The 27,001-nt window shown below is 38.8% G+C and overlaps 1 protein-coding gene across 1 annotated transcript in view; it reads left to right on the forward strand.

The window, feature by feature from the left end:
• pard3ba (par-3 family cell polarity regulator beta a) overlaps positions 1-27,001 on the forward strand; it is a 240,737-nt gene that overhangs the window by 90,787 nt on the left and 122,949 nt on the right. The window contains exons 8-11 of the mRNA XM_057859972.1: positions 3,762-4,285; positions 6,582-6,721; positions 10,458-10,586; positions 21,720-21,905. Of these exons, the coding sequence (XP_057715955.1) occupies positions 3,762-4,285; positions 6,582-6,721; positions 10,458-10,586; positions 21,720-21,905 (979 nt within the window). The remainder of the gene's footprint in view (positions 1-3,761; positions 4,286-6,581; positions 6,722-10,457; positions 10,587-21,719; positions 21,906-27,001) is intronic.

Genomic DNA, 27,001 nt, shown 5'->3' on the forward strand with positions numbered 1-27,001 from the left:
TCATACATGATTTTTTCAGTCGTTCTTGGCGATAGCGTCATTGGCTACATTTTAGGGCAGCAGCTATCGAATATTTTAGTAGAGTATCGAGTATTGGACTGAAAATTCTATCGCGCAATCGAGTAATAGGATAAAACATTTTTTTTAGGTAAAGAGCAGTTATACTTGCGAAAACGACATTTCATCTAATATTGAATCATCTTCAGTCAATCAATGTCTTTAATTTCGATCTACATTGTTGAAAACAGCCAACAATTGCATCTCAGATGTGACTAGAAAAAAAAAAAACTACCATGATTTTCGCACTATAAGTCGCACCTGACTATAAGCCGCCACCCACCAAATTTGACACAAAACAGCATTAGTTCATAGATAAGCCGCACTGGACTGTAAGCCGCAGCTGCGCTAACTGTATTATATGATATTTACACCAAAAGATATTAACCGGTAACACTTTATTTGACAGTGACATCCTATGACTGTCATAAGACCAAATGAACCACCATGAAGCTTTGAACCAATTGGCTGCAAAGCTTCATTGCTTCAAGAAGCTTCATTTGGCCATCACTGCACAGACAACCTCTTCCGCCACCTGCTGTCAACACTGGTGTTGTCGAACATGCCTCCTAGCATGCATTGCACCGCTATAGATGTAAATAACAATAATTCATGTTCTGTACTACTTTATTCAGTTACTGTTCTAGTTGTTTCATTAATTTCTAGACATGGAATTTGCTAACACTTTATTTGACAGTAGCACCATAAGACTGTCATTAGACAATCATAATTATGACATGACACTGTCATGAGAATTAATGTTTATTACAGATGTCATTTAGTGTCATCGGGCAAATTATGTCACTTTTGAATGGATGCAAACGATCCGAGCTGGACATGCCGTTATATGGAGTTAGTGACATAATTTGCCGGATGATACTTAATGGCATCTCTCATAAGCATTCAGTAATGCCCGTGATAATGTCATGACATAATTATGACGCTCTTATGACAGTCTCACGATGTGGCTGTCAAAAAAAGTGTTACCTATTAACCCAAATAAGTCAGCAAATAAGCCGCAGTGGAATATAAACCGCAGGATTCAAAATGAAGGAAAAAAGTAGCGGTTTATAGTTCGAAAATTATGGTAATTCACTGCTTTCGCTAAAAAAAAACTTCTGGATCTTATATTAAAAAAATAAATAAAATAAAAAAATATTATTTCTTTCCTAAAAATGTCATTACGCTTGATAACACACATCACTTAAAAATTAGGTGTTTTTCCCCCGCATGTGTTTCAATTGAATTTCCATTTGTGTCATTTTTAAGTTCTCGTTAAGTTTTCAGGTAGTCTAAACCAGGGGTCCCCAACCTTTTTTGCACCACGGACTGCTGTTATTTGGGTCTTTTTTTTCACGGACCGGTGTTCTGACAAATTTTGCAACCCATCAAAAATTGCAACGATGCGGTTCTGTGCATGCACGCAACGTTAAACATAGCCGCAAAATGCGCAAATGCAGCGATTCCAAAGTAAACACTACAAACTTTCTTGAAAGAAAGGAATATTAACTTACGTTTGATCATGGAAGGACTTGTAGAAAAGGTCTCCTCAGATACATCCTGCCATGTAAGCTGCACACAACAACTGCACACAGCTCTCACCATTCACGACTTCGCCTTGTCGTTAAACATTAATTAAGAAGCCCGCTTCACAAAGATACGATGTTGAAAATTGTAACAAGGTTTTCATTGCTCTTGTAGCGATGTCAGGATATTCCAGAATGACTTTAATCCAGAACCTCGGTAGAGTTGTTGTCTCAAATGTACGTTTAATAAGGTCGCCGTCATTTGCGATCTCTACAAGTTGATCTTCCTTTTGCACAGACATGCTCGAATCACTCGGTTTATTCACAAACGGGTCACGAATCCACTCCTTCGCAGTTCGTGGGTCTTCGAGGTTGTAGGTCGTCAGGTGCCCTTTTCGCCGTAAAAATATCTCCAAAGACGTCTGTTTTCCAGTCATCTTCGCTCGTGTGGGGGCTAATTATTTCCAGGAACAAATGTGCTGCGCCCGCGGCTTAGCAATATGTTATTATCAAGGACAAGCGCACATAGATATATTATATACACAAACAAGATGTACTACTAGCAGTCCAATCAATGCATTTCTATGACGACATTCAAATCTATCCCGTAGTATTATATCTAGAGTAGACAGGGATATTGGTGTGTTAAGCAGGGGCACAGGGTTAATTCAGCCAGAATGCGGTCGTTATTATTAAATTAGAGCTGTCCCGACTAGTCGACATAGTCGACGTCATCGATGACGTAAATCCGTCGACGAGCACAACATCCCGTCGACGGTTAATGAAGGGTTAAAAAAATTTCATGTAATGGTTTATTTTATGGTATAGAAAATTATATAAGGTTAAAAGGTCATAAATATATACAGTATATACAGTGATTGCACTCAAGGGAGAGATTGTCAATGATAAGCTAATAAATTAAGGTAAAGGCAATTCATATAGGCAATTCATTGATATATAAATAAGGTTTGAAAGGAAAAAGGTGAAAAGTTTTTGTTAATTTCTAATTGTGTTGCTTTATTTGTGTGCACCGTAGCTCTTACGGTGTGTTTACATCAGGATGGAATAAAAGTTGTAAACCATCAGTTTAAGAGACCATCTTTTCAATCGGGATGCTACATTAGTTAATTCTATCAGCATTTGAACTCATTGTTGATTTGTGATTTATTATTGTTATTTACGTGTTTATTTGTACTTTAATAAATAATTTGAGTGTTCCAATATGTTTTTTGTGAATTGATAAGCATCAACAAAAATTTCATTGCTAAATTAGTAAAAATAAATAAATAAATAATTTTTTTAAAATGATTAGATTAGTCGACTAATCGTAAAAATAGTCGGCTGACTAATCGGGAGAAAATTAGTCGTTTGGGACAGCCCTATATTAAATTATTATTTTTATGCGGCCCGGTAGCAAATGCGTCACGGACCGGTACCGGTCCGCGGCCCGGCAGATGGGGACCCCTGGTCTAAACTGTAATTCCTGATAGGATATAGTTTTTACAGTGTTCAAAATAAATGTATGGTACCTGCTGTATTTGAGCACATTAGGGACCAGTGCTGCTTGGAGTTATATCCAGCAATCACTACTGAACTAAAATTGACAGTTAGCTTTATAATGTATTTATTTTACACCCTCATGACTCTACAGTGCAATGTTTGTACAGATTAAATAAAGCCTGCATGTAAAACACATTGGCCACGCATCGACAGTATACATAATTAATAGAAACTTAGCCCTCCGCAGGACTAACATTACATGAGCAAGGGAAAGTAACGTTAATCTAATTTATTAGCACTGAGAAGTCTACTGCTTTAAGATGGCGGCTGTTTACTAACGCCGCCGAGTCTGTCAGTCCGAGACTCGACTCAATTTGTGAGGCAATAACTCGAGACTCGACTCAAATGGACTCGACATAACCTCGTGGCTCGACTCGACATAACCTCGTGGCTCAACTCGACATAAACTCGTGGCTCGACTCGGCATAACCCCATGACTCGGCATAAACGCTTGAATCGGCATAACCTCGTGACTCGACAGACTTGTGACTCGACATAAACTCATGACTCGACTCGACGCAAACTCGTGACTCGACATGAACTCGTGACTCAACTCAACTTGCCCACAACAGATAAGACTCTGAGTCTGACTTCTAATTTGAAATGTTGAATTTGTAGTTCACAGGAAGTGTTCCGGCAGGCCTTGTCATCCCCTTCCATGCACCTGGAAGTGGTCCCTCTTGCCAACAAAGCCCGGTACGAAAAGAGCCTGATCGGTCAGCTCTTCAGTGGAGATGGCAGAGAGTTTAAACCCAAGAGTCCCTTGGTGACCCGTGCCAAAATTGAGCTCCAACCAGTGTCCAAGCGAGACCCCGAACCCACCGCAGCCCCTACTCGTCAAAACACTGCGGTCAAAAACCCTGAGCCGCTTCCGACGAACCCTGTGGTGAACCCTGTGGTGAACCCTGCGGTGAACCCTGCGGTGAACCCTGCGGTGAACCTGCTGTCGAACCCAGTTAACGCGCAGTTGGCGGATTCCCAGACGGAACGGATATCTCCCGCGCCGGTCCGGACGCCGAGCTCGTCCCCGCCCAGGATCCGCAGGCAGAACCCTAAGGCCGATAACAGTTCCTCTGTGGTGGGCCAAGCCAACCTTCCTAACAAGAAAGGAGGCAAGAGGATCAAAATTGACCTGAAGAAAGGTACCTTTTAAGTCTTTCCTAGTCTTTCACCTGAAAGTAGTCTATGTGCGAGACACACATCTACTTGCAAATGAATACCCACAGGAAGACCCAACGCCGTGAAAATCTCTTTGGAAATCCTGGCGGGAGGGAAGCTTTTTTTATCTCCCGTATTCTACTCTCTAACCTCCCATCTTCTGCCATTACTGGCCTTCATCAGGCACCGCGAGGCCTACTCACACGTGAAATTAAAGGCAGACTCCGGCTAATCCGACAAGGAGTCAAGCTTCTCCATCATACTCCAAGCTCAAAACCAAACGGTTTCCAAAATAACAATTATTACCTAGAAGATGCCATTTCTGGAGAAAATGCGTCGGGATGATTTGCTATCACTTCCAGTAGATTTTTGGTCACTTCGTATTCATTATTGGTCACTTCTTTAACTCATGTGTTGACGCTCCCACTCTAAATTGATTGGACGTCTAGCACCATCAACAGCAGCCAATGAGTGCCCCATAAAGACTAAAACTAAAAAGAAATCCATGTTTTTTTTCGAGATTTTATTTTGCAGTTTTTTTTGTGCTTTTGTGCAGGGTTCTTATGCAGTTTCACAGTTTTTCCACTGTTTTGGCCATATTTGTTTAGTCTGTAAAGAGCACTCAGTATCTCTCATTAACCGTGCTAGACATCCAATCCATTTGGACTGGGAGGTTTGAATGCACGTGTGTCCATGAACGTGCGTTCAATCGCCCCTCCCCCGTCCAAATGGATTGGACGTCTGTTGCTGTCGATGGCAGCCAATGAATTAAAGAAATGACCCAAAATGAAAAGGAGGTGACCAAAAATCGAGAAGTGGGCGCAAAGCAATGCTGTTTCTCCAGAAATTGCGTCTTCTAGTTCTTATTTGTATCTTTGGAAATAAATGGGGATATTTTTGTCAATTTTTGGTAGGACTGTCCATTTTTGGCCAACGAAACTACAGCGTTTTTGTGCCCCGAATTTTTTCGATGTGTAAATTATGTGAATTGGATATAAAATACAAGACAATATCAAGATTTTTTTTTTTTTTTTTTTTTTTTTTTTTTTTGCTATTGGAGCTGTTACTGAAAAATTAGGTTGCCTCTTTTTATTGTGTAAGTTGATGTAATTTTGGTTTAAAAAAAAAAAGTTTTGGTGCAATCGTCAATAAAGGCCAACAGATATACATGGACTAGGGCTGCATCTATCGATAATTTTAGTATTCGATTAATCTATCATCAAGTTAGTTCGAATAATCGAGTAATCGGATTAGGAACATTTATTGCGTTGCAGAATCAATTTTAGGAGATGTAAAACGAAGGCTTGCTAAGATTGCACTTTCAAAAGAGCATCAAATGCGGATACAAAAATTTCCCAAGTGTTTCTTCAAACTATGCAGACATACATTGTCATTTCAAAATAACTTAAAATACTTGAGCTTAGCCTCAAACGTTATCAAAAAAATAATAAATGACAATCTAAGTACAACAAAAGAAAAATTGGCTAACTAGCCTAGCAAAAGTCCGCCAACTTTTTTTTTTTTTTTTTTTCAACAATCCTCTCAACAAGTCGTTCACATACTCCCAAAAAAGACGGCTTAATATACCTATTAAATAAATTATGAAGGTATTTAAATTTTTTTTAGCTCAAACAAAAAATTACCTCATGTTGGTCTCAACAGGGAGCAGCTGGATTCAACCATGTTAAATGAGTTATGTCATATTCACCTTTGCTACTAGAGGGCAGTGTATCCACCCAAATCAGTAAAACTAAATGCAAACACTTTCAAAACAAACCATTACAACGTCACTCTAATTACACGAATCCTCGAATCAGCAAAATTTTGATTCGAAGCTTTTTTCTAATTGAATTACTCGAGTTAATCGATTAATGGTTGCAGCACTAAAATGGACATTTTTTTTCCAAGATCAGCTGATATGAAACAATATAATAGGATAATTGTTATGTTCACTGTTTGTCAAATGAGATTTTGTACCACCTAGTGGCAAGTGTTAACAAAGGAAGGAGCAGAATACCAATTTAACTTTGAATCCATGTAACCAGCTTTGGGAAAAAAAAAAAAAATTATAGGCCTCAAATATCAGCCTACGAAATCTGCTTTTGATCTCGTCAATCGTTTAAATTTTTTTTATGGGTATTGGAATTGGACTTTTAAAATACCACATTGCTCAAACTTGTAATTGTCAATGTTAAGGGCGCTATCGAATGCTTTGCCCCAAAAAAAACGTCAAAAAATAGCAATCTTTTGCATGAAAAATTGAATGATTTTCTCACACAGGTGCCGAAGGTCTAGGTTTCACTGTGGTGACCCGGGACACGTCTAATAATGGGCCAGGACCCATCCTGGTCAAGAATATTCTGCAGCGTGGTGCAGCAATCAAAGATGGCCGATTGCAGCCAGGTGACCGCATCCTGGAGGTGAGAGAGCAGCAGGGATGTGGTTAGCAGCAGAATTTCAGTGTCATAGAAACCAGGCATTGGAGAAAGTCAATGATTACACTTTAAATCGTATTGTCGCACACACAATCTGTAATGAATTCGGGTATTGTTTAGCACTTACATTCTAAAAGCCAATAGGAATATGCATTTAAATTCAAATGCATAATAATCATGTGCGATTGGCTGCAATTAATGTCAAAGTCCATCCATCCATCCATCCATCCATCCATCCATCCATCCATCCATCCATCCATCCATCCATCCATCCATCCATCCATCCATCCATTACCTATCGCTTAATCCGGGGTCGGGTCATTGGGGCAGCAGCTTTAGCAGGGAAGCCCAGACTTCCCTCTCTCCAGCCACTTCAACCAGCTCCTCCGGAGGGATCCCAAGGCCTTTCCTGGCCAGCCAAGAGACAGTCTCTCCAGCAAGTCCTGGGTCGTCCCCGAGGTCTCCTGCTGGTTAGACATGCCCGGAACACCTCTCCAGGGAAGCTTCCAGGAGGCACTTGTACCAGATGCCCGAGCCGCCTCAACTGGCTCCTCTCAACGCGGAGGAGTAGCGGCTCTACACCAAGTCCCTCCTGGATGACCGAGCTTCTCACCCTAAAGCCTTCCTTCCTTGCGGAGGAAACTCATTTCGGTCGCTTGTATCCGGCATCTTGTTCTTGATCTTTTTCGACGACAGACCGGTGCAGAGTCCGCATCACTGCAGACGCTGCATCGATCACCCTGTCGATCTTCTGCTCCCTTCTACACTCACTTGTGAACAAGACCCCAAGATACTTGAACTCCTCCACTTTGGGCAGGATCTCATCCCCGACCTGGAGAGGGCACTCCACCCTTTTCCGACTGAGGACCATGGTCTCGGATTTGGAGGTGCACTACTACCTTAGCGCCTTGTCTCTCTCGCTCTTTGCTGACGGGATTGTTGCATGAATTGCGATTTTGGAGACTTGACAGTTCAGACCGCCGGACATTTAAACCACATACGAAGTGACCCAGATCGGATTTGAAATGGTCCACTTCTATGAGACTTGTCCCGTTCAGACCGTCAAGTTAATGCCTCTCCCGAGTCGGAAAAACACAAAAAAATTGGATTCGTGCATTCAGATCTGCAGTATGAACCTAGCCTTTGATTCTGGGCCACTTGCTCAAAATTTGAGTGGATTTCCATGTCACTTCCTGTACATTTTGGTTCGCTTCCTGTACATTTTAGATCATTTTGAGTTTACTTCTTGTTCATTTGTCACTTTCTGATGATTTGGGGACATGCTGTGTCACTTCCTGTAAGTTTTTGATCACCTGTTGTATTTGGAGCACCCACGGGTCAATTTCTGATGATTCTGGACCTCTTAGGATTTTAGGGGAATTCCTGGGTCACTCACTGGACATTTTGGCCCATTTTGGCTCACTTCCTGTTCATTGGTTATTTTTTGTTGATTTTGGGCCCCATTCTGATGATTTTGGGCCATTAGTGTATCATTTCCAGTACACATATATTCACTTATTGTTGATTTTGCGGCATTTAACGTTCAGTTCCTGTTGTATTAGGGACACTTACGGGTCACTTTGTTGATTTTAGGCCACTTTCTGAGGGTTTCCAAGGTCACTTCCTTTTAATATTGGATGTTCATTGGTTACTTTTTGTTGATTTTAGGCCATTTTCTGATGATTTCGGGACATTACTGCATCATTTCTTGTACATTTTGGGCCACTTCCTGTATATTTTGGGTTGCTTCATGTTCATTTTGAATGAATTCCAGTTCATTCCCTGTTCATTGGTCACATTTTGTTGGTTTTGAGCCACTTTCCGATGATTTGGGGCCATTGTCTGATGATTTTGAACCACTTTCTGATCATTTTGGGACATGAGAATCGCCAGACACAGCTGATAGACAAAGGCGTCCTTAAATACAGTGCGCTCCTAGTGCGTCACAAAGACTGTGTGCTCTTTAGTGTGTCACAAAGAACTGAAGCTGAAAACATTACACTTTCTGATAATTTTGGGACATTACCGCATCGCTTCTTATACAGTTTGTGCCACTACCTGTACATTTTTGGGTTGTTACCTATTCATTTTGAATCAAATTAGGTTCACTTCCTGTTCATTGTCACCGTTTCTGTTGTTTTTGGGACATTACCGCATGACATCCTGTACATTTTGACCAATTCTGGGTCACTTCCTGTTCCTTGGTCACTTTCTGAGGATTTTGGGTCATTACTGTGACCACTTCCTTTCCATTTTGGGTCACTTGGTGTATATTTTGGTTCATTTCCGGTTCACTTCCTGTTCATTTGACACTTTCTGATGATTTTGGACTACTTTTTGATGATTTTGGAACATTACCGCATCACTTCTCTTTAGAGCTGTCCCGACTAGTCGACATAGTCGACGTCATCGATGACGTAAATCCGTCGACGAGCACAACATCCCGTCGACGGTTAATGAAGGGTTAAAAAAATATATGCACGGAAAGTACAGAATGTCGGATGTTCTGTATGCAAGCGGGGAAAGCGGCACAAAGCCAAAAAACCGCACCAGTGTGTCCAAAACATTGACTTATTTCAAAGAAACAAAGGAGCGTACACTCTTCCGTCCTGTCTCTTCAATGGCAAGCTTGGCTAAACGTCGTCCGTGAATAAACACCTCAAGCGCCGTAACCCAGTTTGTAATTTTGTTTTTTCATTTTTTGTACACCAGAGGGTGCTGTCGTCTTACTAAATAATAATGTTTTATTGACAATGGGCCTGTAAGCGCTATTAGTATTGTTCTTAATGCTAACTGAAAGGTTTATTTCATGTTATGGTTTTTTTTATAGTATAGAAAATTATATAAGGTTAAAAGGTCATAAATATATACAGTATATACAGTGATTGCACTTAAGGGAGAGATTGTCAATGATAAGGTAATAAATTAAGGTAAAGGCAATTCATATAGGCAATTCATTGATATATAAATAAGGTTTAAAAGGAAAAAGGTGAAAAGTTTTCGTTAATTTCTAATTGCGTTGTTTTATTTGTGTGCACCGTAGCTTTTACAGTGTGATTACATCAAGGATGGAATAAAAGGTGTAAACCATCAGTTTAAGAGACCATCTTTTCAATCAGGATGCTACACTAGTTAATTCTATCAGCATTTCAACTCATTGTTTATTTGTGATTTATTATTGTTATTTACGTGTTTATTTGTACTTTAATAAATAATGTAAGTGTTCCAATATGTTTTTTGTGAATTGATAAGCGTCAACAAAAATTTCATTGCTAAATTAGAAAACAAAACAAAAAAACATTTTTTTTTTAAATTATTAGATTAGTCGACTAATCGTAAAAATAGTCGGCTGACTAATCGGCTATTATATTATTATATAATATATATATATATATATATATATACATAATATATATATATATTATATTATTATAATTGACTAAGCTTTTTTTTGACCAAATGACCACCAATAGAGGTGTTTTATTAGGTCTGAGTTGAAAACCAATAGAAGTGAATGTAAATGTTTTCGTGGCAGTTAAATCAGTCCGTTGGAAATGAATGGGGTGTTTTTTGCGCCTTGATTGTACAAATATTTTAAGGTGGGAATTATTGGAATTTGACTGTTGGACAAGTAGTATTATGAACACTTGAAATGTGACATGTTTTTGCCTTTGGAAATGAGCAGTGATTTTTTTTTTTTTTTCTTGGCGGTGGGGCTTAGGTGAACGGAATGGACATGAATGGTCGTAGGCAAGAGGAACTGGTCGCCATGCTGCGCAGTACCAAGCAGGGAGAAAGCGTTTGCATGATCGTGTCCCGACAGGACGACATCTTCCTGCCACGGGAACTGGTAAGGAAGAGCTCAACTTGACAATAACGCGGCTGGTGTCCATCTCCCTTGACTTTTGTAGTCCTTTGTAGTTTTTACTCCTCGTTTCCTGCACATTGTGTCACTTTTCCCCTTTATGTCGATGATCTTTAGCTGATAAACACGCAAACGTGCGCAAAACACGCTCCGGCTTTCCTGTCCCGTCACGGTTTGTTGACACAGCCACGCCGGAGGAAGTCGCGCGTGAGCGGACGCCGTCCCACAGGAAGCGCTTGACCGCCGTCGGCACACCACGGGTGGTGACAGACTTGCGATCTGGTCAGGGTGGAGGGGTCAAAGGTCAGCGTTGTGACGCAGGCGTCCTTGTGGGTGACACAAAAACATGAGAGGGATTTTTGGGTTTGGAACAAAGGAATAAACTCTTTGACTGCCATTGACAGCAGTAGACGTCCAATCCATTTCAGTTGGGAGGTTTTATTTGGTTGTATTCATTTATATTATTATTCATATGAAAAGTGTTTTTATTTTTTTATTTAACTTTAAAAAAAAAAAAAAAAGTACAATAAGCAAATCCATATATGAGTATCATATTGTGCTGGGTGTTTCATTAAATTTGTTATCATTTGAGATGTAAACATGACAGAAACTTTCCGGTCAATGTTAATGCAACCAAGCAGGTTTAATGTTGAATAATACATTCCTCCAAATTTGAATGAGAGGTTCTCTGGTATGCCTTTTGGGCCAGTCATGGTTTAATCTTCTAATGGTGGTGCAGGCATAAAGATGAAAACATACTGTACATTGTCGGCTGTTTAAAAACATGCTGTCTAAATGAGAAGGAATTTGAATGCAAATTCACTTAGCTTTTAGCTTACTAATGTAGATATAGCAATTTTGAATTTGAAGGGGGTAAAAATATATATATACAATATATATATATATATATATAATGCCAAAGGGTCCTGTTGGGGGTTCTTTAGCAAGGTTAAGAACCTCTACTCTAAATAATAAAAATTTTTTTAAAGTTTTTTTTTTTTTTCCCCCTGTGTAGTTTGAGACAATATTTAAATAAATATATCAAGGAAAATAATTTGTTTTTTTTGTTTTTTTTCTAAATATAGCAGATTTGTGAATATTCACTATTAAGAGGGAAAAGAATATGGACCATTTCAAGGCGAAAAATAAAATAATAATAATAACAAAATAATAATTTTAAAATAAGCCAAAAATTTTAACCTTTTGGCTCTCCAGTTTTGAAAATGAAACATAAAACGTGAATTGAAATGAATTTAAAAAAAAAAAAAGGGGGGGGGGGGCAATTTACTATGAAAAAAACCCAACAAATATATATACGTATATAATATATATATATATCTATATATATATAATTTAAAAATTTGGGCATCAAGGGTTTATTTATATTATTTATTTATTCGTGTAGAAAGTGTTTTTTTTTTGTTTTGTTTTTTTATTTAACCAAAAAAGATTTTTTTCAAAAAAATCCAAATAGTTATGTCACGTTAAAAAAAGTAAAATACAGAGTTATTAAAAGTTATTAAAAAAAATAATATAATAATAATTTATACATCTATTTTTTTCCACTCTCCATTTATATATGATACTTAAACAAATATACAGTCATGAGAAAAAATTAGGACACCCTATGGAAGCCTGTGTGTTTTCTAACATATTTGGTCTAATGGATATTTAATATCAATTTTAACAATCCTGAGAGATTCAAGTAATAGAGCTAAGCAATTAAAACTGGGGAGGAAAAAAAGATTTTTTTTATAACTTTCTATAAAATGTAATTATAAATAAATGCAATTTGTATTGAGGAATAAATTAGGACACCCACACAATCAATCCCAATTAAAATGGCTAAAATCACACACAGGTGTATCACATCAGGTGCACATGATTAGAACATCATTACCCAGTGTTTTTAAGAAGGCTAGCCTTATTTAAACCTCACAAGTTAGTTTGGTGTGCCCCTGAAGTGAGACAAAACACCGTGGTGAGATCAAAGGAGCTGTCTGAGGCCTTCAGAAAGAAAATTGTAGATGCTTAGGAGTTTGGTCAGGGGTTTCTAAAGATTTCAAAGGAATATAAAATCAGCCATTCCACATGCCCAGGTCTGGCTGTCCGAGCAAGTCCACCCAAAGAGCAGACTGCAAGATGCTAAATGAAGTCTCCAAAACCCCTAAAATTGCCTTAGTGAATGTAGAAAGAAAAAAACAGGACTTCTGGAATAATGTTCTTTGGATGGATGAATCTAAAATTGAGTTATTTGGACACAAAAACAGAGGACATGTTAGCAGTAAACCCAATAGTGCATTCCAGGAAAAGAACCTCATACCAACTGTGAAGCATGGAGGTGGAAATGCCATGGTTTGGGGATACTTTGCAGGACCTGGCCAGCTTATTATCATAGAATCCACCATGAATTATATCGTGTTTCAGAGGGTGCTTAAGGAACATGTGAGACCATCTGTGAAAAATTTAAATCTGAAGCGAAACTGGACCCTGCAACATGACAATGACCCAAAACATACCAGTAAATCCACCAAGGACTGGCTGAAAATGAAGAAATGTAGAGTCCTGGAATGGCCGTGTCAAAGCCCAGATCTTAATCCCATTGAGATGCTGAGGGGTGACTTGAAATGGGCTATACATGCAAGAAACCCCTCAAAGATCTCACAGCTGAAAGTTTTGAGGATTGAGGAGTGGGGCAAACTTTTTTCAGACCGATGTCAAAGACTGGTAGATGGCTACAAAAAGCGTCCCACTGAAGTTATTTCAGCCAAAAGGGGTAACATTAGATATTGGGTGGTATGGCGTCCAACTTTTTCCTCAGTTAGAATATGCAGTTTTGTTGATATGTTTGTTTTAATGAGTAAAATGGTGTTAATTTTTGTTGTTTACATGCAATAAAATCACTCTCTTTTCCAGAGATAAAGAAAAACAAGATCAGACATTGATATGTGAACATTTTGTAATGAAGAACTGAATATTTCATGGGGTGTCCTAATTTTTTCACATGACTGTATAAAGTAAAAATAACTTTAAAAAAACAGTGTTTCCAATGTTCGGTGTTTTTGTTTCGGCCAAGAATGATGCTTTTGGTACATCCCTATAAAAAAATACATGGCATCTCAAAGAAACTTAATTTAACTTTGTTATTTTGTCAGCAATACGTTGTATTGGGTGCCATTTTGTCGAGTGACGTCAAATTGAAGCAACTTGTGAAGTTGAGGTACTTTTTTTCTTCTTCATGACTAGGATCTCCCAGTCTGATGGGCTTTCCAATATTTTTCCTAGTCGGAGGCTAGAAAATTCAGACTTCCCACTTTCTTCCAATGCAACACGCTTATGAAGTGACGGAGAGGCGCTTCCGTAGCTAAATACAACTGCGCCAAACCCTGAGTAACTATGTTAAAAGGTCATTTTTTTAGCATTTAGCCTTCGTCACCATCTAACTACCTCCACTTATGAAATGTAATTGGTTCTGGAAGCAGTTCCGTAATTTGAAAAAATTCCGTAAGTAGAGACTCGTTTTCCTTGCAAATTTGTTCCCAGCCCCCCAAAATTCATAGTAATAAAAGAAAGACATAATTTTTTAATGCATAAAAATGCATCAAAACATTAAAAAAAAAAAAACATGTTATTGCACAATAAATGTAAAATCAGAGTTGTGTATCATGTAAAAAAAAATCAAGGATAAATAATACAAGTTAATACACTCATTCAAAGCTGTCGGAACATGAAGGGGCGAATGGAGAGGACACTGGGATACACACATACGCATGCAGTAGAGGTCCTTCATAGTCTAATGGATGCCAGGAATGCTAGCAAGTAGCCAATCGCAGAGCAGCTATAAGTATGTCAAGTTCCGTAAACTCTTGGAGCTGCGAGTACCAGCCAAACTGTATTTTTGCCTTTTGTATCCTGAAATTTCTTTTTGTAACAAGAGGCAATATTTCCCGTTGAGGTGTGTCTCAACCTGAAAATTCTGTATGTAGATACGTTCATAAGTAGGAGGTACCATCGTACGTTGAAACGAGTTTGCCAATACGTTGAAACGAGTTTGCCAATACGTTAAAACAAAGTTAGCAATGCATTAAACAGGCATGAAAATCACTAGAGCTGGGAATCTTTGGGCACCTAACGATTCGATTACAATTACGATTCAGAGGCTCCCATTCGATTATAAAATGATTATTGATGCACCCCCCTCCTTTTTTTTTTTAAATTTTTTTATTTTTGTTTTGTTTTGTACATTAGTTCCAAAATTGTTCAAAAATACTCTCAGACTAAACCAAACTGCTATTTCAGTATCAAATTAACATATAGCAGTAAAAAAATATACAAAAATAACAGTAAATAAAAAAACTCCAGTCCCCATTCTGTATCAGCAGCTTTAAACTACATTCAATTAATTTAATGTTGTGATTCAACCGTTAAAGTTGTTAAAATTGCTCCCGTTATTCCATAATTTCCCTTTTGTCTACTTTCGACATGTGAAAGTTTTAAAACTATTTTAAAGATTTAGGAGTATTTTAGATGAAAAGTTAATTAGGTTTGCTTGGAAGGTTCGCTACAACAGCCTTGCAGGGAAGTGTACTGCTTTAAGATGGCGGCTGTTTACTAACGCCCGCATCTAGCTTTTTGTAGATGTGCTGCTAACGCTACCGAATCTATATTGCATCTAGTCCTATATAAATGATATCTACCGTAACATTATGTGGATATACTTTGTAGCAGCTTTTCGGCAGCAGTCAGGTATGTTATTGTGTTTTTTTTTTTATCACGTGGCATGAGTTAAGCTAGAGCCGTGAGTTGAGCATTGGCATTACCCGAGGGGCCGGGTAATGAGAAGCATGATGTTTAGCTACTCTCGCTCCGCTCCTCATTGTCCCGAAGACCGCGCGGCGCGCTGAGTGTGTTGTACTTCCGCTTTACTTGGCATATTTCAATAATCAGAATTTGGATGTCTGTGAATCGTTCTCGAATCTTTCACGGCCGAATCGCGAATAATCTAAGAATCGGAAATTTTGCACACATCTAAAAATCACTCGCCTTTCGGCAAAATTTGCCGTTTATTTCGCAACATCGGCGTCGTTTGTAGCGGCTGTCGGCTGCAGTAAGTTTTTTTTTTTTTTTCTTCCTCTACGCACGTGACATCAGCGCGTTGTCCCGCATTAAAAGTAGTCCGAGCAAAACGTGATGCTTAGAGCTGTCAAAATAAACGATTACTCGAGGTGAATAAAATTACTCGGATCAGTTTTTAAACTCGAGTTGCTTGAGTATTCATTTCAGCTCTACTGTAAACGTTGGCATTGCTACATTGAGACTAATGGGGGGAAAAAAGACAACCTACTTTAGCCTGCTATAAAACATTGGTAGTCTTCTCCAAAACGCAAACTCGCGGTTAAAAAGTGACACTTCAAACATTAAAAATCGCTGGTTAACAGCATTTGCAAATGAAAAAAATGAAAGAAAGAAAATCTATGAGGGACTCCGCAAGCAATGACAAAAAGTGCTTTTTTTGCGGAGTGTGAAGCTGTTAGCGGTTTAACGAATGTACGTCAGGTGAACATTTCTAAATAAAAGCACGTCACGTTCATATAAATAACAATTTCTGGAGTTAATCCCACATACTTCAGAATTCAGATTCTATAATAAGAATAGCTTTAAAATGACACCCTTTTTGAAAAATATGATTGGCAATGAATATTATAATTATTATAATACTATTGTATATAATAGTATACTATAATAATAATGCTAGATATATTTTTTTTAAGAATTGTTTTGAATCGTGTTGGAAAGACAGTGTTCTGAATCTGTTTACATTCCATCTTTTGCACTAGTTAATGCTATGACCATTTGACCTCATTGTTCATGTGTGATTAATTATTGTTATTTGCATGTTTATTTGTACTTTAATAAAGAATGTAAGTGTCCCAAAATGTTTTTGTGAATTAGTAAGCATCAACAAAAATGTCATTGCTGAATTAGTAAAAAAAAGAATTTTTTAATTTTTTTAAATTTATTTTTTATTTTTTTACTAATCGTAAAAATAGTCGGCTGACTAATCAGGAGAAAATTAATCGTTTGGGACAGCCCTACCGGAACATATTTCCTCCACACCCTTCTCACCTTTTTAACCCCAGACCCATTTTCATGCCTGATTAAAAACAAAGTTAACAATACGTTAAAATGAGAAAGCACAGGTAGAAATGTTTCTCCAACAATGGCAGCTCTGCACTCCCTTAGACTTTAGTTACGACATTAACTTTAAGTTGCTTTTTTTCCCCTCTTTATTCAGAAGAGAAGGACGCACAAATAGAGAAAGACACTTTGACAATTTCTTTCCCACTTCCAGTCTGTCACTGCCAAAATAAAAAAAGACACTTGCTGATTCAGCAGTTAAGGACCAGGTCATCTGGCTAAAAGGCTTCCATTGCGCACTTCATCAGAGCCACGCCGGCCTGCCTCCAGATTTATATTCTTCGTACATTTGCTTTTATCTCCTGTGTACAAGTAGACTTGTCGCGTAAAGTGAGCTGAGCTGCTGATTGATTGCTTTTAATAGAGACTATTGATGTTTCAAAGCTCTCCACTCAGTTGGGAGACGCAATAAAACGAGGGAATTTGACTGGCTTTTCAAGCGCAATTTGTAGACCTCCATAAAGAGACCCAAGTGTAAGACGCACTGGCCGAATTTTATCAAATTTACAGGCAAAATACAGCTAACGGGTGGCGGCGCTGTTTTTGCTAGCATTGTAGCGTTTGTTGTAGCAAACTGGATTTCTACATACTGTAGATCTATGTAAATTGACAGGAGGTGACACGTAAGTGCGCCAAAATGAACTGAGTGAACCAAAATGTATAGGAAGAGAAACAGACATGCCCTAAAATCAGCACGATAAACCTGTGTCGAAGTGTTCTGCTAAGTCTAACATCCGTTATTAAATCCCAAGAAAGTTCATGCAGAACCTCAGCAATCGCTGCCACGAAGGGAAGGAAGGAGCGCTAGCTTGTAGCTTGACTCACTCAACTCAAACCCCGCCTAGTTCATGTCCGCCCGAGTTTGATAAGCCAATGACAGATGAAAATTATTTTATGCGGTCCAAGGGGAACAAAATTGCAAGAATGAAATTGTGAAATAAATGTTTAAATAAAGACATGTTGAAATAATTTAATATTAATTAAAATAAATATAAATTGAAATATATAAATAAAAATTGCAATAAAAAATAATTAAATAAATCAAATTTGAAATGAATAAATATTGAAATAGAAGCCTTTTAATGACACATTTAATAATTAATTTAATTGTTTATTTAATTTTTGCACTCCCGGTCCTCCATATTTAACCTCTCTCCTAGTTTTTATTTGTCACCGATTGACCATGGAAAACCGAAGATATGATCCTTTTAATTTCATAATGGGAACTATGAAGGAACTATTACCTATCAACTATTCAAATTAGGACCTATATAATATATATGATGGAAAACACAGACAAGGCTGAAAAAGCAGTTTCTGCTCTTGCACCCTTATTTAAAATAAACTGCTGTATCTTAATCCAAAAGAGCTGTTGTGTTTGATAAAACAATGTCTATATGATGCCATAGCAGATTCATGGCGCATTAGGCCCCCTAACTACTGTCTGTTTTACCCTGGAGACTCCCGTTTACAGACGTTGCGCGATCGCTTTTGTTTCAACTCAGCCATAAAAAGGTAATTATATTTCTTATCCAAATGTCTGTCATTTTTACCTTAGAATCATTAATTGATGTCTAATATTTAGTTTAAAAAAAAAAAGACTTTAAAAAATTATTCACTCGCACATTTGAAACCTTTAAACAAATTACTAATTTTATTATTATTTTTTTTTCATTCTTGTGTTTTGTAATTGCAAGCAAAATAAATGGAGATATTACTACCAAAGTATTTTTAATTGCAATCATTTTCTGGGAGAAATTGAGCATTATCTGACAGAATTGCAGGTGTGCCAATACTTTTGGCCAGCACTGTACGCCGCGAGTTGAGCCACTTTTTGTCCCAGCCCCTGCCTCTCGGGCGCTCCCAGGAGTCGAGCCTTCCATCATCAAAGTAGAACGCACAGTCTCGATATCAACGTACAAGTCGTCTTCCCTTGCCTGACAGCTTTTTCCACCTGTAAACAAACAAATAAAAAACTTGTAACACTTGCATTTAGCGTTGACATAATAGTGCCATCTACACGTACTTATTAGCAACAGGCTAGCAACAGATACAGTAGTTGTAGTAAATAATATTAAAGATCATCATAATTACAATTGTCGTCATAATAACAATATCAAAGGCAAGAAGTCGTTTCATGCGCAAGATTTTAGCTTTAGTATTTTTTGAACACAGGACATGAATATGCAGGGATAGGAAGAACAGCAGCAGCAACACGGCTACAAAAACACCCGGTCTTTGTGGTGGCCTGAGCTTGGTTCCACATCTGCCTTCATTAACATGTTGTCCTCCCCTGTTGCGATGATGGCAGAGGGATGCGGTATATCCAAATTGTCTTTTTTAGGGGATTTTGATGAGTAATGTTACTCCAGCTCCAGTGTGGTTTTGAATTGAAAAATTCTGAAACGGAAGTTGCTGGCAGACATAAGGAAGTAAAGCTCATACCTCGGAAACTTGTCTATAAAAATCACAGTTCATATAGATGGCTTTGTGCTGAGAAAAAAAATATTGTTTGAAAAAAATATATAAAAAATCAAACATCGACAGCAGTTTCTCACAAAGTTACTTATTACATGAGTGTTTTTTTCCCCCCACCAAATACTTTTTTTACTTGAGTACATTTTTTGGAAGACTACTTTTACTTGAGTAATATTATTTTGCCAACCCTCCTACTTCAAATGGATTGGACATCTAGGACAATCAAAGGCGGACAATGAGTTACGAACAGATGCTATGACATTGATAAAATCTTTTTAAAAATGTGTTTAACAATAAACTATTTATGATTTTATCTTAATTTCAATGCACTGACATGAATGGGAATGTCGTCTCTTGACGGCCATGTTGCTTGGGGCAATGAAAGGTATTTTGATGCTTTGCCGTGAAATAAAATGCATTTATTGGACGTTTCGCGCCGTCAATGGAAGCTTGTGAGTTAGTAATAGCACAAGTTGTAATAGGACTGTGTTTTTGAACTTTTTGAGAGGATGTAGAGGTCACCATGCACATGGTTGAACCTCACCCTGCAAGCCCAGGTCATTTGGCAGGAAATAGGTTCACTAGCCAGAAAGAGGCTATTATTTTTTCCCATTTTTGACAACTCCAAACCCGTCAATTACATTTTCAATCCCCCATTTGGCTTTCACAGTTTCTCATTGTGCGGCAAAGGTGTAACGCGCCGTGGAAGCAGACATTAAGGCGATTAATTGGGCGCTACTGCGGCGGAGATCTCATCTTAATTGAATGTCGCTCTCGTGGCTAATCCCGCAGCTTTGAAGCCCACTCCCCGACGACACCCCCGCATAGAAATCCTCCACCACAAAAGCTGGAGTGTGTAATGGTGGGGTATCACCTACTTCACAACACCCAACCGCAGGAGAGAGGGGGGAAAAAAGCTTTTTTTGCCGTGGGGGCAACTGAGGAGCTTTTGGGGTCGCCGCCCTCAAGCAATGACGGTGAGCGACGTCCAATCCATTTTGATTGGTAGTGCGATCGTTGCCAGCCCATCCCAGTACAAATGGATTTGATGTCTATCACCATCATTGGCAGAGAATGAGTTGACTCAGACCAGGACATCAGCATAAATGATGTTTTATATTAACGATTATTTTGATAGTTATTTTTTCATCATGTTTAAATCACGTATTTCTCAGACTTTTTTGGGAGGGGTCTTACTATTTAAAAAATTAGTTTAAGTAAATAAAGGAATATAATATATGCAGTATATACTGTATAATCTATTAATAGGCTATATATAAATTGTATTTACGTTTTCTGCTTTTAATTAAAAAATAAATTCAAAGTAAACTAATTAAAAACTTAAAGGGGAATATTTATATTTTTTTTAATGAGAATTTTTTTCCTCTTTAAAAAAATCAATTGTTAAGTTAAAATAAAATAACTAATACATTTTTTTTGTTTTAAATTTTATTCAGGAAAACATTTTTATAAATAAAAATACGCACAATATTGACAGTTTAGCTTTTTTTCTTTAAAATAATAAAGCAATATATTTTAGCTGGTTTCTTTTTAAATAAAAAACAATACAAAAAATATATATTTAGACTTAAAAATATTGAATGAGAATTTTAAAAAAGTTTTTAAATAACATCTACTTGAAGTATCATGGACTTCACTATCAGTTGATGGGACACGGGGCTCGGGGCTGGTCCGTAGGGGGCCCATTTTTTAAAAAACTTAAAATTGAAATATTTTCAAAACCAAATCCGCTAACGACCTAACAAGCTAATCCGCGTCTCCTTTTGACATCACTAATACCCATTTCCCCATGCACCAGTGTTGGACTCCATCACTCTTTCTTTTGATGCGAATTGATTCCAGCAGCGAAATATTGTCCGAAAACTATAAAGTCAACCTCATCTCAGCTGCCATCTACTCGTTCCGTTTCTCTACCTCGAATAGAAGCGGGAAAATGTTTTCAAGCTCGGGAGAAAGTCGAGCCCGGGGACAAAGAAAGCGAGCGAAGGGACGGATTGAGAGATGAAATGTAAAGAATCGCCGGTGAGCGACACGAGCGCGTACGCTATACCTCGGGGACGGCTTATCTCTTTGTAAACGCTCCTCGGAGCCTTCCTTCTCCGCGGAGGAAGGAAGAAAAGGTTATTATGTTTCCTCTAAAGATGGCTCGCTTTCCATCTGCGCCTTTCATTTCCGAACGGAATAACCTCTCCACACTATTATTTTTTTACTCTGCACCTTCATCTCTGTTTCCCGTACAAAACACCTGCTTCCCAACTGGACTTTCAGTCCCAATATTTTAGTTTTGAGTGGCATCGGCGAACCGCCAGAGCGGGAAATATCAGTCGGTGTGTTTGATTTGTGGTTATTAAAAGCAGGTGAAGATGGTTTTATCTTTTCAAATGTCACGGATTCACCTGGGGCATTTTTTTGTGTTTTTAGAAAGGCGAAGAAGCGGGTGGTTTGGTGTTGGAGGACGGCAGGGAGCAGCTCATGTACGAGGTGCCGCTCAACGAGACTGGTTCCGCCGGCCTGGGAGTCAGCTTGAAGGGCAACCAGTCCAGGGAGACCGGTGAGGACTTGGGGATCTTTATCAAGTCCATCATTCATGGAGGAGCGGCCTATAAGGTACGAGGGTTGGCAGTAGGGGTATGACAGTATATCGAAAAGGTTATATACTGTACAGTGAAGAGCAGAAGTATTTGCACCCCATGTGATTTTGCAAGCTCACCCACTTAGAAAATAGGTAGAGGTCTGAAATTTCAAGCATAGTTGCATTTCCACTAATAGAGACATAATCTATAAAAAAAATCCAAAACTCACATTGTATGATTTGTCAATAATTTATTTGTTATTTACTGGGGTTCATAAGTATTTGTGCTCCTGAGCAATAATTATGACACTTAAACAGTTGTTAGTCTACCTTAAAAAAAGTCCACCTCCCATGAGTAAAACCACCCGTTTGAGTGCAATATTGTCACCTTTGCACCCCACAGTCATAATCCAACTGTGACCGTGGGCAAGACCAGAGAGCTTTCGAAAGACACGAGAGAAAAAAATGTTGAGCTCAACAAAGCTGGAAACCGCTATGGGACAATTGGAAAGCAGTTTGGTAGGAATACATCAACAGTTTCAGCAATTGTTAGAAAATGGCCAAGGCTAAAATTACTGATAATCCACCTCAGACCGGGGCTCCATGTAAAATCTCTCCTCGTGGAGCATCACTCATGATGAGAAAAATGAGGGCTAGCTGGATGCACAGTTTCAAAGGCTACTGTCAGTAGAACACTATGAGTGGACTCACTCAATAAAACATTTAATAAAGACATAAACACATGTCCACACAGCGTTTTATTTATGAGTGCAATAAAACTCATTTGACATTATCTCCCGTTTTTCTTGGTCAATTTGCTTCAAGTAAAACAGGTGAGGACCTCAACTTCCGCACTTTCAAACGAGACCAACCAGCGGCACATGGGTGTCGTCATTACAGTGTGATGGTGTTAAAGGGTTAAAGCTCCGTAAAAAAATTATTTGACATTGAGTGCTCTCTCCCAGTTTTTGTCTTTTTTTATTTGATTGACCACGGAAAACCAGAGATATGATCCTTTTAATGTCATCATGGGACTATGAAGGAACTATTCACTATCATCTATACCTATAGTATAAGTATAGTACAGTCGTGTGAAAGAAATTAGGACAGCCCATTAAATATTCAGTTCTTTATTAAGAAATATTCACATATCAATTACTTGAATCTCTTAAGATTGCTATCAACAAATATTTTAAAAACACACAGGCTTCCATAGGGTGTCCTATTTTTTTCACATGACTTCATATATATAAAAATATCAGTTCATATAGATGATTTTGTGCTGAGGAAAAAAATATATATAATTTTTAAAAAATCAAACATTGTCAGCAGTTAATCACATGACTAGGCTTCAAAGATGATATGCGTAAACGTGTCGCTGCAGGTCTGGTGTTAAAGGGTTAATTTTTGGCGACTTTCGATTGGTTTTGGGGCATTTAATAGTCATTTGGGTCACTGCTTCTATGTTTCGGGTCACTTCTGTAAATTTTGGGGCAAGTTGAAGAAGTTGTTTTTGTAAAAAATAATGACCACCAATGGATAAAACACTGAGATAAAACAATAAAATGTATTACTTTTTTTGTACTATTGAAAAGTATTAAAGAATCACTGCTGAAATATATCTGGATTCGATATTTGATTGCAAAAGTGTTGATACTCATTTTTTTGGGGGGTCAGCAGAAACGTGCCCTTCAAAAGGTTAAACTTGCCATTTCTCTTCCCGTTGTCCATTTTTTTGCGGGCTTTTGCCATTTTCCTGTTATCTCTTCCTTTCCTACTCTTTGTCTTTCTTCCTGTCTTTCACTGACGCTAAGGCGCTTCCCTACAAAGGGCACCACTCACAACGACCCTTGACCCCCGTTCACCTCGAGCGGTCTCGTCCCATCGACTCGGCAGCCGTCCCTCGGCGCTCACTTCAACTCGTTCAGCAAAGCTAGGCCTTTATTCTTTTTTGTCAGCTCTTCACCATTGCCGGATCTGTCGCACTCGACGAGTGTGGCATTGAAGATAAACGGCCGGTCTGGGATCAGAGACGTGAGATGGGAGCTCCCTAAAGCCGCTTGACGAGCGTTTTTTGTTTTTTTTCCTGACGGCCACGCTCAGACGTAACGGTCCAATAAGAGGCGTGAGAAACGGGTTTCTGGGACGAGATCCCACACAAGAGGAAGAGAGAAATAGTGAGGGATTTTTGTAAATATGGGAAAGTTTGAGAAGGATGAAAAGCAGGAGAAGTGGCAACGGGGTCACAATTTGCCAAGGGCATGTCTGGGCATGTTGCTTCAACGGTATTGATGTATGCTAATGATAAGATCCGCCGAAAAATCTCGCGCAAACTGTCAATCTGCAGGCAGAATGAGGAAGAGAAAAAAAAATATCGCTCGACCTATTTCTCGGAAATTGATTTGATCCACCGAAATACAAATAAAACTGCTTTTGGCACAGTTATAACTCGACAATAAAACACAACAGGTCTGAATCTGCATTCAGACCGGATGCGTTTTTTTTCCCTTGTCGCGCAATCGGTTCCTATGTAAAGTCAATGTAATCGTGCGTTGAAGTGCGACAGACGGCCTCGTGACAAGCGACACGTGTCAGATGTCGGCAATTCGACCAGATAGTCCATGTCCTGGCGACGACGCATGTTAAAATTTCGCGCCGCGGAGAAGATGGCCGAATTGATCTTTCCAGATTCCAGTGACGACGAGGAAGCAGCTAATCAAATACGCTTTCTCATTCATGTGACTTCAATGGCTCTGGCTCGAGCCGGCCGAGAACCATATATACAGTGAAGAAAATAAGTATTTGAACACCCTTCTACTTTGCAAGTTCTTCCACTTAGAAATAATGGAGGAGTTTGAAATTTTCATAGTAGGTGCATGTCCACTGGGAGAGAGATAATCTTAAAAGAATAATCCAGAAATCACAATGCTTGATTTTTTTTAACAATTTATTTTTGTGATACAGCTGCAAATAAGTATTTCAACACCTTTCTATCAGAATTCTGACCCTGAAAGAACTCTTAATTCGCCTATTAAAAGCCCACCTCCACTCCATGTATTATCCTGAATCAGATATACCTGTTTGAGGCCGATAGCTGCATAAAGACACCTGTCCCCCCCATGCAATCAGTAAGACTCAAACTTGTAACATGGCCATGACCAAAGAGTCCGAAGGCACCAAAGACAAAATTGTACACCTCCACAAGGCTGGAAAGGGCTACTGAGCAATTACCATCCAGCTTAGTGGAAAAAGGTCCGCTGTTAGTGCAATCATTAGAAAATGGAAGAAGCTAAACATGACGGTCAATCTAAATCGGAGTGGAGCCCCATGTAAGATATCACCTTGTGGGGTCTCAATGATCCTATGAAAGGTGAAGAATCAGCCCAGAACTACACAACAGGAGTTGGTCAATGACCTGAAATGAGCTGAAGGACCACCGTTTCAAAGGTTATTGTTGGTAATTCTAAGATGTCATACTTTGAAATCATGCATGGCACGGAAGTTTCCATTACCTAAACCAGCACATGTCAAGGCCCGTCTTAAGTTTGCTTATGACCATTTGGATGATGCAGAGGACTCATGAGAGCAAATTTGGTTGTCAGATGAGACTAAAATGTTTTGGTCATAATTCCACTAACCATGTTTGGAGGAAAAAGAATGATGACTACTATCCCAAGAACACCATCCCTACTGTGACGCATGGGGGTGGTAGCATCCTCCTTTGGAGGTGTTTTTCTGCGCATGGGACAGGACGAGTGCACTGTATTAGAGGATGACTGGCGCCCTGTATTGTGACATTTTGGGGAACAACCTCCTTCCTTTAGTCAGAGCATTGAAGATGTGTCATGCCTGGGTCTTCCAACATGACAATGACCCGAAGTATACAGCCGGAAAAACGCTCTGTAAGAAGCATAGCATGCCCTAGCAGGTCTCCAGACCTAAACTCGATAGAAAACCTTTGGAAGGAGCTCCGGGTTTCTCAGCGACAGCCCAGAAGCCTGAATGATGGGTGGGCCAAGACCCCTACTACAGTGTGCAAACCTGGTGAAAAACTACAGGAAACGTTTGACCCCTGTAATTGCAAATTCGTTTTCTCAGGTGTTCAAATAATTATTTGAAGCTGTATCACACAAATAGTTAAAAAAATAATTTCTGGATTTTGTTTTAGATTATCTTTTTAGATTATCTCTCTCACAGTGGACATGCACCTTCGATGAAAATTTCAGACCCCTCCATGATTTCTAAGTTAGAGAACTTGCAAAATAGCAGGGTGTTCAAATACTTGTTTTTTTCACTGTATATTTTTGGTGCTCTTAGCTATAAAATGCGCCCAGTCTAAACCAGCTTTACGCATCAATTGGGCTACTGCATGGAAGTGACCCAGCAAGGCGCGCTTAAAAACTCTTTAGGAGACACGGAAACCCAAAAACATCTCCAAACAAACAAACATCACCCAGAAACGGACATTTTAGTTATTTTACCTGTAGTTGTCCTGGACATTCATTGCCTGCCTTTGAACGTTTGTTTATTTGCCCCTCCCAATCAACATGGATTGGTCCTCTGCTGCCATTAAAGGCAGCCATTGACTGCCCCAAAATGAAAAGGAAGTTGCTGAAAATCTACAGGAAGTGTGACATGGGAGAGAAAGCAAAGCAAAGCATCCCTCCGCAATTCATCCACAAATTGCGTCTTCCAGTTTGTCGCAAAACTCACATTTTTGTCACGACCCAAACTGGAACGGTTTCCATACAGTGTATCATAGAAGTGAGTACACCCCTCGCCTTTCTGCAGATATTTAAGTATATCTTTACATGGGACAACACTGACAAAATGACACTTTGACACAATGAAAAGTCTGTGTGCAGTTTATATAATAGATTTAATTTATTCTCCCCTCAAAATACATCAAAATATAGCCATGAATATCTAAGCCCCTGGCAACAAAAGTGAATACACCCTTATGAAAATAGGTACATCCCTAAATGTCTAAATTGAGTACTGCTTGTCATTTTCCCTTGTCATGTGACTCGTTACGGAGTGTTGTAAGCATTTCTGTACAGATTGAAGAGGTGGTGGGTCAGCCTGTTTGTTAGTTCTCAGACCATACGCCGCACTCTACATTAAATTGGTG

The sequence above is a fragment of the Corythoichthys intestinalis genome, chromosome 2 (genome assembly GCF_030265065.1).
Source record: "Corythoichthys intestinalis isolate RoL2023-P3 chromosome 2, ASM3026506v1, whole genome shotgun sequence".
Classification (NCBI taxonomy): domain Eukaryota; kingdom Metazoa; phylum Chordata; class Actinopteri; order Syngnathiformes; family Syngnathidae; genus Corythoichthys; species Corythoichthys intestinalis.